We start from the raw sequence: 15,800 nt of genomic DNA on the forward strand, positions 1-15,800 counted from the left end.
AAATATACCGCGTTTAATTAAAAAAGACCCATATGTCCTATTTTTTGACTAAAGCTGATACAGAAATTTAAGTTAAACATTTAAAATCGTCACAAAAAATTTGACTGAAATCATCTAACATCCCAATCATCAGATATGTATGCTGTTGTGCAGGGTTATCTGTCGTCGTTGCGACTGAAAAACGTTGTACAGATATCATATCGCCCAAGAATTCGGCGATAACGAAATTAATGATTAATTATGATAGTCGTGTTACAGAACGACCTCTCGGCTGCTGAATCGAGTCAAATTCCTTTTGATATTTCGACTGCATTGATATCGTTCCCATAGTCGAAGGAGGAACTAATCACTAAAGTGTTGACCGACAGTGCACAAAATTATAAAAATCTCGATTTAATTAATCAACGGGCAATACTAGCAGCGAAAAATAAGGACGTCGATAGCTTGAATTTCATTATTAAAAGTCTAATCGCTGGAGAACTGCCTTCGTACAATTTCGTTGCCAGCGTGACCGACGACGTTGAAGCGACCAACTATCGGCGGGATTTTAAGCTCGCTTGATGTGCTGATCAAAATCACTAACCATACAGTATATAGATGTGCCAGTTCATACAACGAAAGTGTCACACACTGACTTGCGCTATCAATACCCCAGAGTGACGTCATCATGAGAGAGAGAGAGCGCAGAGAGAACATCTTTGCATGTGTTAGTACACACGCAATATGTTTCGACAAAAATATGTGATTGTATGTTTTTTCAGATATTTTGAACTCTCTCAGGTCTGGTTCTGTTTTGCCACCAGCATGTTTTAGTGTATGGGTGCACATGCATTCTCACGTACTTTGCGTGTGTGTGTTCACTATTGCTGGCCGCTAGAACTGAAATTTGAGTTTGGTTCTTGTTTTGGGTCTTTTGATGGACTGACCTACCGCCACAAAATAAATGAAGAATGGGCAGGGGGTGGGGGTATGGTACACTAGGGCGCGGGAAACAAAATAAAAGCTGTTATTTGTTTGATTTATACCACAAAATATAAAATATTACAATAATATAATTACACATTTATTTCCTCATTTTAAGCAGGTTGATTATAAATTATAAAAATTATGCAAACGCCGTCGGTTCTCGACGTTTTGTTTATTATAACTAAAACTATGATGTATCTAAATATACAATATAAGAAAAATATATATATACTTAAATAAATATGCATAAATATAAATGGAATTAGTTTTACATATATTTCAAATAAATTGTCAATCGCGCGCTTTCCGACGGGAATCTGCAAAGTACAAATTTAGATGCGGGTCGCACCTTGAATACTCTCATGGACAATACCCATAAATTGTCTAATTCAATTATAAAATATCTTATGTACATACATATGCACATAAATATTAAAGTTTATTACATTCGTATTACATTCGGCCGTCAGCCGTCGGGTGCTATAGGGGGATAAACGGATGTCGGGTCGGCTCGTCACAACTGTAGACTCGGAACGGGGCACAGGCGCCTCGCGTTCATAGCTTGCCCTGGATCCAAGGCGACTGTGCTCCGCGTCATAGGATACAGGTGGGCACGAGCGAACCGGCACCCGCCGTAACTGTACACACCGGCGGAAGTGCGACTATACTCTCCCCGTGAGGGCGGCTAGAAACAGGTCCTGGTACGGTCATGTCTCTGCCAGGATGCTGGCTAATTGTAGTCGGGCGGAGAGAAGAAAACTCTCAGTGAAATAACCCCAATCCAAGGTGACACTGTCATATGCCGAGGGATGCATGGCCGAGGGGGTGCTCGGTCGCTTATATGCGGACTCTGGATACCTGCCGACCTCCAGTTTTAATAAGGCTTCCCGGGGCACGCGGGCTATGCCTCGGGCGACTAACCCCTTCCCGCCTACTCGTGGGATCAAATATGCCAAATTTAAACATTAACACAAAAAACACCGCAAAGGAGCACGGCACTCCTCCTAAAGTGCCGGAGGGAAAAGACCATCCCTCTACAAACGCATCTGGGAAACCAGTGCCCAAAAAGACGGGGAAGGAGACTAAGTCGGTCCACCGTCTCGAGGCAGCAGGCGCTGTGAAGAGAGGACCGAAAAGCCAATCGGGCCAATCCACGTCGGGGGGCCCCAAGGGCGACCCGGTTACGGGGGGGGCGACCATGCAGAGCGATATCGCGGCTGGCGGACCCCTTGGGACCGGGAACCCCTTGACAACCCCGGCAGGCGGCGCCTCTGCCTCGAAAGATAGGCCCAAGTTTCAGGACAAAAGACGTGCGGCCTTCATCCTGGGCAACGACGACCCGGTGTTCCTGGCGTCTGCCCAGGGAATCGAATCGCGGCGATGGGCCAAGACAGTCCTGCCCGACTACCAGCCAGCCAAAGCTGGCAAGGCCACAGCCAAGGCCCCAAGCAAGCGGCAACGCTCGGCGGAGGACACCGCCACACAAGTCCAACAGGCCAAGAGGACAAAGACATTGAGCAACCGCTCGTTTGCCGAGGTGGCGAGGGGAAAAACCCTGATTGGAGTCCTAGACAGCGGCTCTAAAGACGGGCAGATCCCTAGGGACAAGTGGCACCTCGTGGAAAACGAGCTCCAAGACCGTTTCCTCCAGGAGTTGGAGGAGAATGGGGTGGCACCAAGGCAGGGTGAAAGCCATCGCCTGCCAAGATGCTCGCTCGGCGGCCCTCTACGCGAATGCGGTAGCGTCGATCAAGGAGGTCTACCCAGGAGCCCAGCTGGAGGTCGTGAAGTGGGAGGACATCCCCAGCAAGCCGAGGGCCAGAGCGTGGGTCTCGGCGAAGCCTGCAGAGCCGGATAAGATTCTCCGGATTCTGCAGGTCTGCAACCCCCACCTTCCCACAGCCGATTGGAAGGTGGCCAAAGTAGAGGAGAGCAACGGGCAGAGGCGCCAAATTATCCTCGTCCTGAACGAGGAGTCGGTCAGACTTCTCCACGACACGGAGGGCGCTGTGGACTACGGCTACAAGAAAGTAGTCGTAGTACCGTACAAGTCCGACGCCAAAGGCATGCAGCCGACGGTCGAGCCAGACCTGGAGCCCCCGGAGATCCCTAGTATGGAGATCAAGCCTGCGGTGTCAGACGTGGCATCAGTGGTGTCGGATGACATCTTAGATGGTTACGTCTCAGACGTGAGCGATCTCACTAGGGATCTCAAACACATCGGGGTCGCGGAGGAGTTGGACTCTTCGGAGAGCGACCACGACAGGACAATGGTGGAGGTGGACCTCAGGAATGTCACTGATACTCCTGCAGATAAACCTCCACCATTGTAAGGCAGTATGCGCTGCTCTCCTGCTCCGCCTAGCCAAGGGTGGAGCCGACATAGTGCTCATTCAGGAGCCCTGGATCCTCGGAAACAGGGTCTCTGGTCTGAGGACTCCTGACTATAAGCTATACGTAGCTGACTCCGCAGGTAAAACTCGCACCTGCATCCTTGCAAAAAGAGATTTGCACTTATTTTTGCTCCCAAGTTTCAGCAATGAAGACCAAACAGCAGTGAGCCTCGAAGGCCAGGGGTGCTCACTGAGAATCTGCTCCACGTATATGGGTTACGACCAACCAGACCCCCCTCCACAGGCGCTCAGGGCGCTAATCACAGACTGCGAGGCCAAGGACACCGGCCTAATCGTAGGGTGCGACGCCAACGCACACCACTGCCAGTGGGGAAGCACTGACACCAACGAAAGGGGTGAGTACCTTTTCAACTATTTACTGACCACTCAGATGGTCCTTTTAAATAGGGGGAGTGATCCCACCTTCATTATTAAAAACCGCAAGGAGGTCCTGGACCTCACACTTGCCTCTCATGAGTTACATGGGAACATCGTATCCTGGACGGTCCTGGAAGAGCACTCCTTCTCGGACCACAGGTACGTGGAAACCGTATTCTCTTTTTCACTACCGAGACCAGCTCAATTTCGGAACCTTAGGCGGACAAACTGGGCTCGGTACTCAGACCATCTCTGTCGTGTTCTCCCTGAGACTCCACCTGAGGAGGAGATCTCCAGGGAAGCCACGACTCATCTTGTTAAACTATTTATCGACGCCTGCAATGAGGCGCTCGATAAATCCTGCCCCTCTAGCAAGAGCAGAGGCCGGAAGAAACCTGAATGGTGGAATCCGAAACTGAGGGAACTCCGGAAAGCCTCCCGAAGACTCTTCAATAAAGCTAAGGCCGAAAACGCTGAGCAAAACTGGGCCGATTACAAGGCCAGTCTGTCAGTTTACAATAAAGAACTGAGGAAAGCCAAACGCGCCTCATGGCGTAAGTTCTGTAGCGACATTGAGAATAACTCGGAAGCCTCGCGCTTGCGCAAAGTTCTCTCGAAGACTACACCCACTCTGGGCTACCTGAAGAACGCCGACCAATCATGGACAACGTCCAGCAATGAGTCGCTAAATCTTCTCCTTAACACCCACTTTCCCGGCTGCGATGAAAACAGACCACACTACATCGCGGCTCCCTCCGTTGCCTCAAGTGGTATCATGAACCTGCTAAGCCAGGAGAACATTTCCTGGGCAATAAAAAGCTTCAAACCATACAAATCCGCGGGACCAGATGGCATCATCCCTGCCCAACTGATTCACGCTGGACAAAAAGGCACTAATTGGCTCAAAAGGATATACGAGGGAATCTTCTCCCATGGATATATCCCGGAAACCTGGCTTCATACCAAAGTCGTCTTCATCCCCAAGGCAGGCAAGCCCTCGCACACTGCCCCCAAAGATTTCAGACCCATAAGTCTATCGTCCTTCCTTCTGAAGACGATGGAACGGCTTTTGGGGATGCATCTCACGGTAAATATTCCGCCTAGTCTATTCTCAGACTCCCAGCATGCCTATCGGAAAGGAAGATCCACCGAAATGGCCCTACACACGATCACATCGATCATAGAAGCGTCCCTCAACTGTAAGGAGTACACCCTGGTAGCCTTCCTGGACATAGAAGGCGCCTTTAATAACATCCTACCGACCGCCATCACGGGTGCACTGACGGAACTGGGGGTTGACTCCCGGACGGTGAGCCTGATCGATCAGATGCTACAATGCAGGACGGTTGAGGCATCACTGGGGACGTCAACGTCCACCAGATTTGTCAGTAGAGGCACCCCGCAGGGCGGAGTCCTCTCGCCCCTCCTATGGAACGTGGCAGTGAACGAACTGCTGCGGGAGATAGAGGGGGGTGGCTGCCGCGTGGTGGCGTATGCGGACGATGTTGCTATAGCATTCTCGGGTAAATTCCCGCAGACGCTGTGTGAGTGCCTGACAAGCACTCTCATGAAGATGTCAAAATGGGCAGACAAATGCGGGTTAGGCGTCAACCCGTCTAAAACGGAACTGGTGCTCTTCACTAGGAAGTACAAAGTCCCGGCACTGATTCCCCCAAGACTATGTGGGGAAGCGCTAATCTTCAGCAACAACGCCAAGTATCTTGGTCTAATCCTCGATAGAAAGCTCGATTGGAAATTGAGCATAGAGGATAGAGTAAAGAAGGCCACAGTAGCCCTCTATACTTGCAGGAAAGCCATCGGACTATGATGGGGAATGACCCCCTATATAGTTCGGTGGCTTTACACCACCATCATACGACCGATCATGCTCTATAGAGTGGTGGTATGGTGGCCAGCCTTAGACAGAAGGACATGCCTCAACAAACTCAGCAGAGTTCAACGCATGGCAGAGCTATGCATAACTGGCGGGCTACGCACTACTCCAGGGGAAGCCCTGGATACTGTGCTGGACCTCCTCCCCATAGATCTCATGGGAAAGAAAGTGGCAACACTTTCCGCACTCAGAATGAGAGAAGCCAGACTGTGGAAAGCGTCCGCGGTCGGGCACTCGGGAATCCTGACGAGACACCCGCAATTACCAGAGAGGACAGATTATTGTGTCCCTAGTGATCACCTCTCGACGCCTTTCCAGGTATCAATCCCACTTAGGGAGGACTGGGAGATGGGCGAACCAGGACCCGCAAATGCGGTTCACTTCTACACTGATGGCTCAAAGATAGACGGCCGCGTGGGAGGCGGAGTCTACTGCAGCGAGCTGAACATCAGTCATTGCTTCAGGCTCCCGGACCACTGCAGTGTGTTACAAGCGGAGGTTGTAGCCATCAAGGAGGCCATTTCCATCGTCTCCAAACTATTTCTAGACTCGCACTTAGTGTGCGTTTTCTCGGACAGCCAAGCAGCTATTAAAGCTCTAGGCTCAATATCGTCGAACTCAGCGACTGTAAATGACTGCCGCAGGTCTCTGCACGAGATCGCAGATCAGTTAGACCTCTTCCTTATATGGGTCCCAGGCCATAGGGACATCGAGGGGAACGACGCCGCCGACGAGCTAGCAAGGCAGGGTACTACAATTCCTCTCCTTATGGAGAGGGAGCAGGTAGCGATGCCTCTGGCTACGTGCAGGCTCCTCACGCACGAATTGTTTGAGCAAAATGCCAATAGGAGATGGCAGCAAACAGCTTCCTGTAAAATCTCAAGATTGATATGGCCATATCGATCGAAGAAGCGCTCAGCCGCGCTGTATAGGCTCAGCAGAGCACAGTGCTCTGCAGTTACTCGAGCCATTACGGGACACTGGCAGATTGGCACTCATGCCTCTAGACTGTCAATCCCTCATAACGACTTCTGCAGGAGTTGTCGCGACGAGGAAGAAGAGGAATCGGTCCCCCACTTCTTCTGCCACTGCCCAGCCCTTGGAAATCGTCGTCTTCGTTTTCTCGGGGCTGCTTTCCTCACAGACATTTCGGACCTGTCCGAAATCAAACCGGGGACCTTGTCCAGATTCATCCAAGCCTCCGGATGGGACTGCCCTTAATTTGCAACAGCCTGTTTCTCCACGGTTTCTAGGCACTGGGAAGGGGCACACGTCCATGCGGCACCACAACGGACCTTCTACAGGTCCAAGTGAGCTTGGGAGGGTTTCATCACTCTCCCAGGCTACCGCCTGAACCTAACCTAACCTAACATTCGTATATTGCATGAGGGTTTTCTGCTGCCCGGTCAGCGTCGAATCGGTGTGTCTCGAGAGAAAGAATACAAAACGAAAATATGAATCGTCTGCGTGCCGAAACCGTAGGGCAGCGTGGTTGCTGATGTCTTTGGCGCGGCACAGTGGGACTCAGCCGAAATAGTAAAAAAATTGTATGAGTGCTTTAGATAAATTCTAATAGAGAATTTTCCAATCGAATTTTCCCACTGTGCCGCTCCAAAGACATCGGCGATCCGCGACCACCGCTTCGACGGTGCTGAGGCTCGAGAGTCCAGAATTACCGAACAGACGAAACCGATGGGCAGCGGGGTCGCGGTAAAGACGAAGTACAGGCGAAATGGGAATTGAAACCCCGCGCGCTCCCTCGTGCCTTTTGGGTTCTAATGTTAGGACCCGCCATAGAACAGCTTTTTGGTCGCTCATGCAACATCTTGGTATTGTATTGTTTTTGGTATTGTATAGTCTTTGATATAAACAAAACGTCGCGAACCGACGGCGTTTGCATAATTTTTATTATTTATAATCAACCTGCTTAAGATAAGGAAATAAATGTGTAATTATATTATTGTAATATTTTATATTTTGTGGTATAAATCAAACAAATAACAGCTTTTATTTTGTTTCCCGCGCCTTAGTGTACCATACCCCCAACCCCTGCCCATTCTTCATTTATTTTGTGGCGGTAGGTCAGTCCATCAAAAGACCCGAAACAAGAACCAAACTCAAATTTCAGTTCTAGCGGCCAGCAATAGTAAACACACACACGCAAAGTACGTGAGAATGCATGTGCACCCATACACTAAAACATGCTGGTGGCAAAACAGAACCAGACCTGAGAGAGTTCAAAAAATCTGAAAAAACATACAATCACATATTTTTGTCGAAACATATTGCGTGTGTACTAACACATGCAAAGATGTTCTCTCTGCGCTCTCTCTCTTATGATGACGTCACTCTGGGGTACTGGGGTCTATCTATCTGGGGTACACATCTATATACTGTATGGTTAGTGTCAAAATCCTGTTGCGGAATCTAAATTATCCGACATTGTGCAACGGTACGCGGTTGTCCGCCAAGAAACTGATGGACTTCTACCAAAAAATCTGGTAGAACATCAACTGTGGTGGAATGCAGCCACATCAACCGTGGCTTTCCCAATCACATCGCGCTCGGCAAAGTTCGCACTGTCGACTGAGGACGCTGCACGGATGGAAGTAAAGGTCAAGCCCCAAGTTAATCTACACATTTCCGATGAAGGAAATTATCTTAATTGTATGATCAACAAAGCTTCCTTCTGGTCACATCTCTTGCGGAAAATTAGCAATTGCTTTCGCTTTGTACATCGACTTCGTTGCAAGGATCGCCTGTCATCTTCTTTATCGTCATGGGAGCTTCAATATGCCCGCTCCAGAGTAATCAAACATGTCCAGATGGAGTTCTTCCAAGTGGAGTAAAACAGCTGAGCACTGGACAAGCACTTTCTCAAAAATCCAAGTTGATTCGCTTCACTCCATTTGTTGACTACCAAGAAATTCTGCGCGTAGAAGGACGCATTGGCAATTCGATGGCAACCTATGATGCAAAACATCCCATACTTCTTCCAAAGGAATCACCAGTCGTTGTTTTATTCACATCGCTACACGCTGTTCCACACGTTGAGACAAAAGAATTGGATCCCTGGATCCCGTAACATAGTCCGCAAAATTGTACTCAACTGCAAGATTTGTTTCCTCCAGCGCAAAGGTACGAGCACACAACTCATGGCTGATCTTCCAGCCTTTCGCGTTCAGCCCACCCGCTGCTTCTTTCATTCTGGATTGCATTACGCTGGACCAGTTACCATCAAGACATCAGCAGGTCGGACCCCTTGCTTTATGCAAAGCTTGCTTCGCCATCTTTGTTTGTCTGTCCACCAAATCAATTCATATCGAGCTCGTCAATGCATTTATCACCGCTTTCAAACGGTTCTGGTCTCGACAGACAATTGTACTCAGACAATGGCACAACATTCCATGGAGCCAGAAAGGAACTAACGGAGATTCAACGGATAGCTGTATCTCAAAGTCAGGACGAGGAAATTGCTAATTTTCTGACGAGTCAGGAAATCAGCTGGCACTTCATTCCATCGTCTGCCCCGCATTTTGGAGATATTTGGGAGACCGGCGTACGATCTATCAAGCTCCACCTGAGCCGAGTAATTGGTAGCAGTGCGTTGACTTTCGAGAAATATTCAAAATTTTAACACAGATTGAAGGCTTACTCAACTCTCGCGCACTGTGCGCGCCCAGCGATGACAGCTTGGATCCCCTTACTCCCGCTCATTTTCTTACAGGTCAACCTCAAATGTAGGTGCCGGAGCCGTCCTTGTTGGACGTCAACATTAACAGACTGCAGCGTTGGAGACAACTGAAAGCCAAGGTTCAAGGATTCTAAAAACGTTGGAGTCTGGAATACCTTGCTTCTTTGCAACCTCGCACGAATGGCTGCAGGAGTCCGTCAACATAACCGTGGACACTCTTGTGGTACTGAAGGAGCCGAATCAACCGCTTAGCAAGTGGCTGCTTGGGCGAATCACCGAAGTTCATCCTGGCCAAGACGAGAGGGTTCGAGTGGTCACCGTAAAAACAGCACGAGGAGTTTGCAAGAGACCTATTACCCAACTTTCTGTGCTTCCCTTGTTTTGAAAAATCGTTCAGGATGGCCGGTATGTTGAGAAATTAACCGCGTAGTTTTTAGTTCAATGTTCATTTTATTACGACTGCCCTATTCATATGCTCATGATTGTATTGCACCGCTTAAGTAACTAATTTTACGCGCATAGCTGTGTTGTTATTGCTTGTGTGCCCCGCTTTTCACACTTAACTAATCACCGATACTCGTATTATCTAATCATAAAATATGTTAAATAAAACCTATTCAAATTTATACTTTCTAGTTATTCATAACCAATCATCAAGGGCAAATTCAAAGGTGCAGTTCCTATCCCACAAATTCCGATTATTCCATTCTAATGTAAGAGGATTTAGTTCCCCGTTCGATAGGATTTTGCGATGGCGATCAACAATTCGCAAGTGCAATTGTTGGAAGTGTATGAGATTCCCACGGTCAGCTTGTTGACTGTGTACGTGTTGACAAAACGTTAACTGATTTCGCTTCCATTCAAATTAAATATATTAAATATCGTATTAAAATTTAGACTTTCTGTGTTCTATTATCACACTGGAGTGTGAATTCTAAAGTAAAGAGTGTTTTTAAGCTATAAATCGTTCTTAATAGCTGTTGCGAATTATGAATTTAATGAAAGTTGAGAGCTTGTGTATAATTCAAAATTTATTTATGCATATGCATATATGTACATATGTGGGTAGCAAGCTTAGACGCGATCAAGAGAGTAGGATAGCCCAAGAGCGTTAGAGCTGCTCGGGGCCGCTGCATATGCATTTGCGGTAACCAAATGATCTTTACAGTGGGCACTGTAAATGACGACCAACAACAAAATACATTTCCTTTGGGCCGCACCACTGGCAACAATTTACAATATTTAAGCTGCTTGACCCGGCAAGTATATTCTCTTCAACGCCATCATAAAAAAACCAACACAAGCAGTCATATCTGGGAATCGTGAGGACATACATATATGTACATTTTACAATACAATACAATTTTGAATTTGACAGCTTAATATTTTGCAGACGGTAAAAAGTAAGTATGAAAAAAGGAAGCTTTGAAAAAAGCATTAAAAATAGTATAATTATTTTTTTGAATTAAAAAATACAAAGCACAACACAAAAAAAAATCATATTTCATTAAAAATTTTGAAAACCCCATAGGCATAAAAAAAATTCGGTTTGGTTCGAAGCGTAAATAAAAAGTTAAATTTTGTACATAGTGTAATCGGCAATACCGTATGCAGTGGTTTAAGTAGAACAGTGGACGAAAAATGTAAATGAAGATGACGGCTCTTAAACAATCGGGAATAAAAACAAATAATTATTAAACCAGAGGATAATGAATCTGGATAGAATTTAAATTCAATATTGGTGATTGGGGAAAGAGGAAAGGAGTTTAGTGAGAAAGGACTAAGGATGGACATACAGAGATATTTACTCACCTTTCGCTGTCTGGTGTCTCATGAGAATCAAGACGAGCGTCAGAAACGTTGCGTTGGTCGGCGGTCTCATATATACCATCATCTTCCTGGTGTAAATGAGTATGCGATGAATGATGGGAGGAATGGGGACCATGGTTGGCATGTCCATGAGCGTGAGAATGATGCGTGTGGTGTCCGAATGTATGCGGCGAGTGTGACTGATGCGTTGCATGTCGGCCTGCTGGCGTCGGCTGTCGGTAGCGACTGCCGTAAGCAAATCGCGACTCCTCATCGGAACGGGGACGACAGCGACTGCTGTACGACGAATGAATTGTAGCGGTTTTCTGAGTTTGTGCTAGTTGCTGATTGGAGCTGTAGGGAAAGGGATAAAGTAGAGGCAAGCAAATAATCAAATGCGTTAGTGTCAAATCAGATAATGGTATTTGAAATGGAGAACAACGAAACTGAAAATGAGCCGATGCCGAAATCGATAAAAAACTGAGTTTATAGCTTATAGCTTATAGTTTTGCAAGATTGCGTCCGTCAAAATAGAAACCAATTGATTTTGCTTATGTAAAAACGTGCATGTGATTATGTATATAATAATACGATGTTTATTCAATATTCACGGGCTCATGACTGTCAGCCCACAAGATGAGATTTGGAGTCATTGTAGACGTGCTGCGCATGGGCAACGAACCTTTATCACACAAGGTATTCCAGCCTGAAGCCTGCAAGAGATGCAAATAAAAATTTGCCTTGGCTTGAGTTGCATTTTTGACACTGAATTCTCAACCGGCAGCAGCTTATATGCTGTTGACGGTATAAGGTCAGGTTGCTGCCTACACTTGCATTGTGAATTCATATATTCTTGTATTAATGCGATTATGATGTGTATGTACGAACATATAAGGTTATTGTGTTTATTTAGGATAGTTCTAAAGCCATACATTACATTAGGTAATCAAGCTCCTGCACTACGGTTTAATTTATGTAACAGTAACAATATCAGATTACGAGTTTAGGCAAATGTGATTAATGATAAGCATGTTTTAAGTGGCTATTTCTATAAGCTCAATAGCAATTCTGTCAGATGTAGAAACATCTAAGAATGAATCAAATAGTGTATGAAGTTTACTATTTTCAAGCTTATCAGTGCCTGTATATTTAGGGACGGGATACTTATGAATACAAAAATTAATAAAAGTATGCAGATAATGCGTTGGTCGGGTGTCAGACTCGGAAAAACTAATGTGTTTAATTATAATTGGCACTAACCCTTGTGAGGACTCACTACAAGCGGCGGAACTATCTAATCTATAGTGGCGATCAGCGTCTGTTTCCGACATGCGTATATCCTCGGAGCCGCTGGGACTCATGTGTCGTGACGAGTGGTGCTCGAGCTGCCGTATAAGATCCTCCAAGTTACGTATACGCAAGGGTCCTGTTGAGGGAGCGTCGTCCTCGTCCGGTTGCTGTTGTTGTAATGCTAAAGGGGGCGGTTGATGCAATTGGTGCTGCGAGCGATGGTGATGCAGCAGCGAACTGCCATGCCCCATACCCCCAGCAATAACAGTTGATCCACCCCCAGCACCTAAGCTTGATCCCAGACCTAGGCCACCAAGGCCAGATCCGCTTCCGTCAAGCAATATAGCGTGTACAGCGGTATTTTCACAAACATTTTCCCTGGAACTGGACTTAGATCCACTAGTGCGCTTGTATGGTTCAGCAGAGTATCCTAACTGTGAGCTGCTACATTCTTGTAGCGTTTTACGTAACATTTCCTCGCTGAGACTCCCACTGCCAACGGGTGTGTTACCGGTTCCTGTACCTCGGTGTGTGGCCGCATTGCGCAGAGCCTCCAAAATGTCCTCATGGTATCCGTTGAGGGACTTAAGCGTACGTTCGACTTCGGAGGCAGCCACGCCCCCGCTCGTTGAGGCCAGTGTCCCGTCCTGGGTAATCAGCTCAAGGTTGTCCGATTGGTTATCGTCTCCCCATTTGTCTTTAAGTTGCTCGCCGTGTACCAGCCCATAGCCGTGTTTCTTTAAAATACCCTTCTCTGTGACGCCCAATATCAATCGATTGCGTCCGTAGTGTGGGTTAGGATCCAATGTATGTACATGTAAAAGAATACATAAATTTTATAGAGAAAAACACGAGACTGCGCAGCCCAAAAGTTATCTTTTTTTTATTCAAGTTAATGGTTATATTGAAAATCTAGTATCCCGTGATCAAAGTTAAACCAGTCGTAACAGTAAGGAGTCGTGGCACGTGTGTACTATAATAGCCATCCCTCCTGGAACTTATACAAAATTGTCCTGCTCTCCTTCATGGAAGTGAGGAATCCTCTAATAGAAGATAATAATAAAGAAAAGGAAAGCAAGCTTTGAACAAATTAGAGATATACACGTGACGCTACTCCGAACGTTTGGACTGGGTTTCTTTAAATTCCTTGTTCAGAAGGTAGATATATATAGTTAACACAGAAACACCATTTATAACTCAAGAACGGCTGAACCGACTTAGCTGAAAATTTGTGACTACTATAGAATACCGTTCGTTATCCCGTTCGACCGCGTTTCCGTGTGGTGACATGACATAAATGTCAGCCAGTAGACTGTATGTCACAGACACCGCCTGGCTGTGTTTTTCAACACATGATATTATTTTAATTTTGTTAAGTTTTAGTTTAATTAACATAAATGTTTTTTTTTGTTTGCAATATTTTTTAATTGTGCAAGTAATTTGTATTCTTTTTAATGCATCTTTAAAAAGCCATAATATAAGAATTATAAGAAAAATAACTAGTGAAACTACTGAAGAAGAACAAAAAATTGCCCCACTACATGCTCTCAATCGAACCCATCTAACCTATGGCACAAATACAATGATAATATGTCAGAAGATATTTTACATCAAAATCGTGCAACTTCCAGAAATCCTGATCCTGAAATGAATGAGGAGATACATAATCAAGCGTTATTATTGATCGAAGACATGTTAGGAATGCCAGCGCCAAATCCTGCAATAATGGACGCATTTACTCGATAATTGGAACGAGAACGTGAATATGATCACCAGGAATTTAATTTAGCAGTTCAAACAAATGTACCCCTGTTAAATCCTCAACAAAAGGAAGTTTATGATACATTAATGAATGCCATTGATGATGGAAATGGTGGTTTATATTTCCTGGATGCCCCTGGTGGAACTGGTAAGATATTCCTGATTTCAATGGTTTTAGCCACTGTTCGTGCGAGATCTAATACTGCGGTGTCAGTTTATTCTTCTGGAATAGCAGCCACATTGTTAGAAGAATGCCGTACGGCTCATTCAGCATCAGAATTGCCATTCAATTTTTCAAATATTGAAGAACCTATATGTAATATTGCAAAAAACTCCGCAATGCTAAAGTTTTGTTAGCATCGAAAATCATCACCTGGGACGAATGCACAATAGCGCATAAACATGCATTAGAAGCACTTAGAAGCACGATCATTGAAAGGTCAACGCAATGACTCGAGATATTTTGGAGGTGCTATGGCACTGCCAGTAACACCAAGATCAACGCCTACCGACAAAATAAACGCTTGCCTAAAATCATCGAATCTATGGCGCTATGAGAAGAAACTTCAATTGACAACAAACATAGCAGTTTCATTGAAAAATTATACAAGTTAACCACCGACACTGGACCTTTGTGTACCTACCACATTAGCGAGGTCCACGACCAGAGTCACAGGCGCGGCGTATAGTTCGCAACAATGTTGGCTGCAGCTGCAGCATTCCGACACCACCCACAAGTCAGCAGTTCCCACGGGTGCCGAACAGCTGTCAGCGACGATGGAATTCCTGGAATAGCGGCGACGGTTCTGTGGTGCCGGCAGCACCGGCCGCTAAGCCGGTGCAATCATAGTTTTTAATTTCATTCATGATCAGTCTTAAGTTTGAATCTAAATAAAGCGCAGCGTATCGCTCGCCCTTGATCAATTAATTCTCATTCATCTTATTCCGTCAGCCACCGCTACCGACTTGATACAATACAATACAATAATAACCCTAACGTTTAATATCACTCAGCTAGCTATCGCTTCTGAGGAATTGTTAACCAAAGCAGTCAATAAATATACTTAATTACGTTATATGCGTTGTGTTTTGGTGTATTTAAATAATTGACGCCCAACGTAAAAACAACCCAAACAAAAGTGTACAAATTTTTTTTGTGAAAATCGTCTAGCTGAACCCTCCACGAGGGTGCAGGCTGGGCAATGGACACTGCATTACCCTTGTCCGGGGTACCGCATTACCCCGGACAAGGGTAATGCACTGTCGCTTGCTCTGTGCGGGGTAATGCAGTGTCTAGCAAAGGCTATGGTCTGGCGTCTTCCCGATTCAAAGTCAGGGGAACCGAACCAGGGCCATGGCTAGAGGTGCCTGGCGGTCTGGCCTAAAACGCTAGGTGTTGGTCTCTCCGAAAAATATTAACCAGTATGGACCCAAACGTCGGTGGGAAGCGTGACTGCTACCACCGGCGGGCACGGGGAGGAGCAGTCCGCTCTGCGTGTGGCCAGCGGCCACACCTCAGACTTGGCGGGAGCAGGCCAAGTCAGTTGTAAAGCTACTGCCACAACAACAGCAACAACAAAAACAACTCACTCCGCAGCCTGCAAGTTGAGCCGCA

At 46.2% G+C, this 15,800-nt stretch overlaps 1 protein-coding gene across 14 annotated transcripts in view; it reads right to left on the reverse strand.

Moving 5' to 3' along the window:
• Positions 1-15,800, reverse strand: part of mmd (disintegrin and metalloproteinase domain-containing protein mind-meld) — a 557,313-nt gene that overhangs the window by 87,155 nt on the left and 454,358 nt on the right. For 9 of the 14 annotated variants that reach the window (XM_033383140.1, XM_033383136.1, XM_033383138.1 and 6 more), the window contains 2 exons: positions 12,395-13,178; positions 11,138-11,488 (listed from right to left, as the gene is read on the reverse strand). In XM_033383140.1, coding sequence (XP_033239031.1) covers positions 11,138-11,488; positions 12,395-13,178 — 1,135 coding nt within the window. Of the gene's footprint in view, positions 1-10,832; positions 11,041-11,137; positions 11,489-11,816; positions 11,848-12,394; positions 13,179-15,800 lie in introns of those variants that run through there. The other 5 variants (XM_033383141.1, XM_033383143.1, XM_033383144.1 and 2 more) reach the window with 5 other exon arrangements.

The sequence above is a fragment of the Drosophila pseudoobscura genome, chromosome X (assembly GCF_009870125.1).
Source record: "Drosophila pseudoobscura strain MV-25-SWS-2005 chromosome X, UCI_Dpse_MV25, whole genome shotgun sequence".
Lineage (NCBI taxonomy): Eukaryota > Metazoa > Arthropoda > Insecta > Diptera > Drosophilidae > Drosophila > Drosophila pseudoobscura.